Source organism: Meleagris gallopavo, chromosome Z, assembly GCF_000146605.3.
Source record: "Meleagris gallopavo isolate NT-WF06-2002-E0010 breed Aviagen turkey brand Nicholas breeding stock chromosome Z, Turkey_5.1, whole genome shotgun sequence".
Taxonomy (NCBI): domain Eukaryota; kingdom Metazoa; phylum Chordata; class Aves; order Galliformes; family Phasianidae; genus Meleagris; species Meleagris gallopavo.
This window is the reverse complement of record NC_015041.2, coordinates 38095546-38097439: the sequence shown is the minus strand read 5'-3', so window position 1 is coordinate 38097439 and position 1894 is coordinate 38095546. Positions and strand designations below refer to the sequence as shown.

The 1894-nt window shown below is 37.3% G+C and overlaps 1 protein-coding gene across 1 annotated transcript; it reads left to right on the top strand.

Moving 5' to 3' along the window:
* Positions 1-48: 48 nt before the first annotated feature.
* LOC104915120 (protein patched homolog 1) lies at positions 49-1764 on the top strand. Its single transcript, XM_019610259.1, has 3 exons — positions 49-257; positions 1478-1547; positions 1654-1764. Exons 1-3 carry the CDS (start codon positions 127-129, stop codon positions 1747-1749), a joined length of 297 nt encoding a protein of 98 aa, XP_019465804.1. The 5' UTR covers positions 49-126; the 3' UTR covers positions 1750-1764.
* The last annotated feature ends 130 nt before the right edge of the window (positions 1765-1894 follow it).

Below are 1894 nucleotides of genomic sequence, written 5' to 3'. Positions count from 1 at the left end.
CTAGAGGATGGTTATCTTGGTCACAAATAAGCGAATTTTGGCTAATTCAAAACTTTTTTTACATCAGTTGGTGGACGAGTGAGTCGGGAGTTAAACTACACACGGCAGAAGATTGGAGAAGAGGCCATGTTTAACCCCCAGCTCATGATTCAGACTCCACAGGAAGATGGAACTAATGTACTAACAACAGAAGCACTCCGACAGCACCTTGACTCTGCACTTCAGGCCAGCAGAGTACATGTTTATATGTACAACAGGTAAGCAGATAAGCAAAAGTTTTCTTGGTGATAAGTAACTACTGAAAACTGTACTTGTTTTTCCCTCCACATATTTCTAAGTGATTCGAATTTTTGAGCTTTTGTTTTAGGACTTTCTGATTTGTCTGCCCCTGGTAAGTAGTTTTGGAAGAGATTCTGAAAATGTGTTTCTGTGAGCGTTTCTACAATATTCAGCAGTTGTCTTCCTTAAGAAGTGATGTTATGTTCCAGTGTAAAATCTTACTGATGGTATGTTAATATCGAAAAGCTTTCTGTGTTAGAGATGTATTCATTCACTGACACACCACACTGAATCACATAATGACTCTAAACATTAATACAGTTTACTGTTGTTCCAGTAGTTTGTGAAAATTTGTGAGAAGTGTCAGCAGATGGAATAACAGTAATTCAGTAACATAGGTAGTCATAGTAGAGTTGAACTTCAGAGTGGCTATGTGCACATACAGAAGACTGGGAGCTGTGTGGTATCCAACAACAGCAAATGCTAAAAGTGTGCCTTACAAGGGTACCAGCTTTGGACTACAGAGATATCTCCCTGAAAAGTGGTTCTTCCAGGGTTATTGCTTATATGATGATGTGCCTAGGGATGCTCTCTGAGGCATGAAACCCATTATCTTCCAGGATATCTTTTCAGCATATCCAGCTGATGCCTGAGTCAGCTTGTGCTCAGGCTCCAGTTAGCATTTACCTGGCTCCTGCTTTGGGTTGAAGTGCCAGAAGTCACATCAGTAGAATTTGTAATACAGCCAAAAAAGGGAGGGAGAAAACCTGATGGTTTCTTTCCTTTTCTTTCCCTGTATGTGAGTCAGTTTAGGAATGTTCTAGTCCTCTGAGCCTCAAGGTGAGTTGTCTTTTGGTTGCATCACTGAATGATAACTGAAGTCACAAGTGGCCTCATTTATATGAAGTCAAATTTCTGTCCCTTTTAATCGCGTCAACCATCTGCTCACCCAAAAGCAGCTCTATTTACAGAGAGCATTTAGAACAACTGAAACAAAAATATTTATTTTATAACTACAAAAGGAATTTTTTATGTGAGATGTGGTATATTACATTGAATAAAATTTGCCTTCCTCAGTGGTTTGCTACTTGAAGCTAATAAGTGAGGATATGTTGTTATTTTGAATGTATGTTACATTTAAAAGATAACTTTTCAGTTATTGTGGAAGAAAAATATTTGTTCTTTCTTCTTATTACAGACAATGGAAGTTGGAACATTTATGTTATAAATCAGGAGAACTCATCACAGAAGCAGGTTACATGGACCAGGTATGCGTAGCAGTTGTAAGCTTTTTCTCATAATCATAATTCAACTTATGCTGCTTAGATTATATTCTTAGTCTAACTGTATATTTACCACTTCTCATTTTGACAGATTATAGAATATCTTTATCCTTGCTTAATTATCACTCCTTTGGACTGCTTCTGGGAGGGAGCAAAGCTACAGTCGGGAACTGCCTATCTATTGTAAGCATGCTTTTATTTAACTTTCTAGTCTGACTAATTTTAATTCTGTAACTATGTATGATTTTGGGTTGCATTCTGACTGTTCATTGATATTCTGGTTTAACAGAAAAATAAAATTACAGTGTCTCTACTGAAAATATGCATGGACT

Coding starts and splice junctions, on each gene's coding strand:
- LOC104915120 (XM_019610259.1), top strand. CDS start 127: ATGTTTAACCCCCAGCTCATGATTCAGACTCCACAGGAAGATGGAACT. Junction 258..1,477: donor CATGTTTATATGTACAACAG/GTAAGCAGATAA, acceptor TTCTTATTACAG/ACAATGGAAGTTGGAACATT. Junction 1,548..1,653: donor AAGCAGGTTACATGGACCAG/GTATGCGTAGCA, acceptor TCATTTTGACAG/ATTATAGAATATCTTTATCC.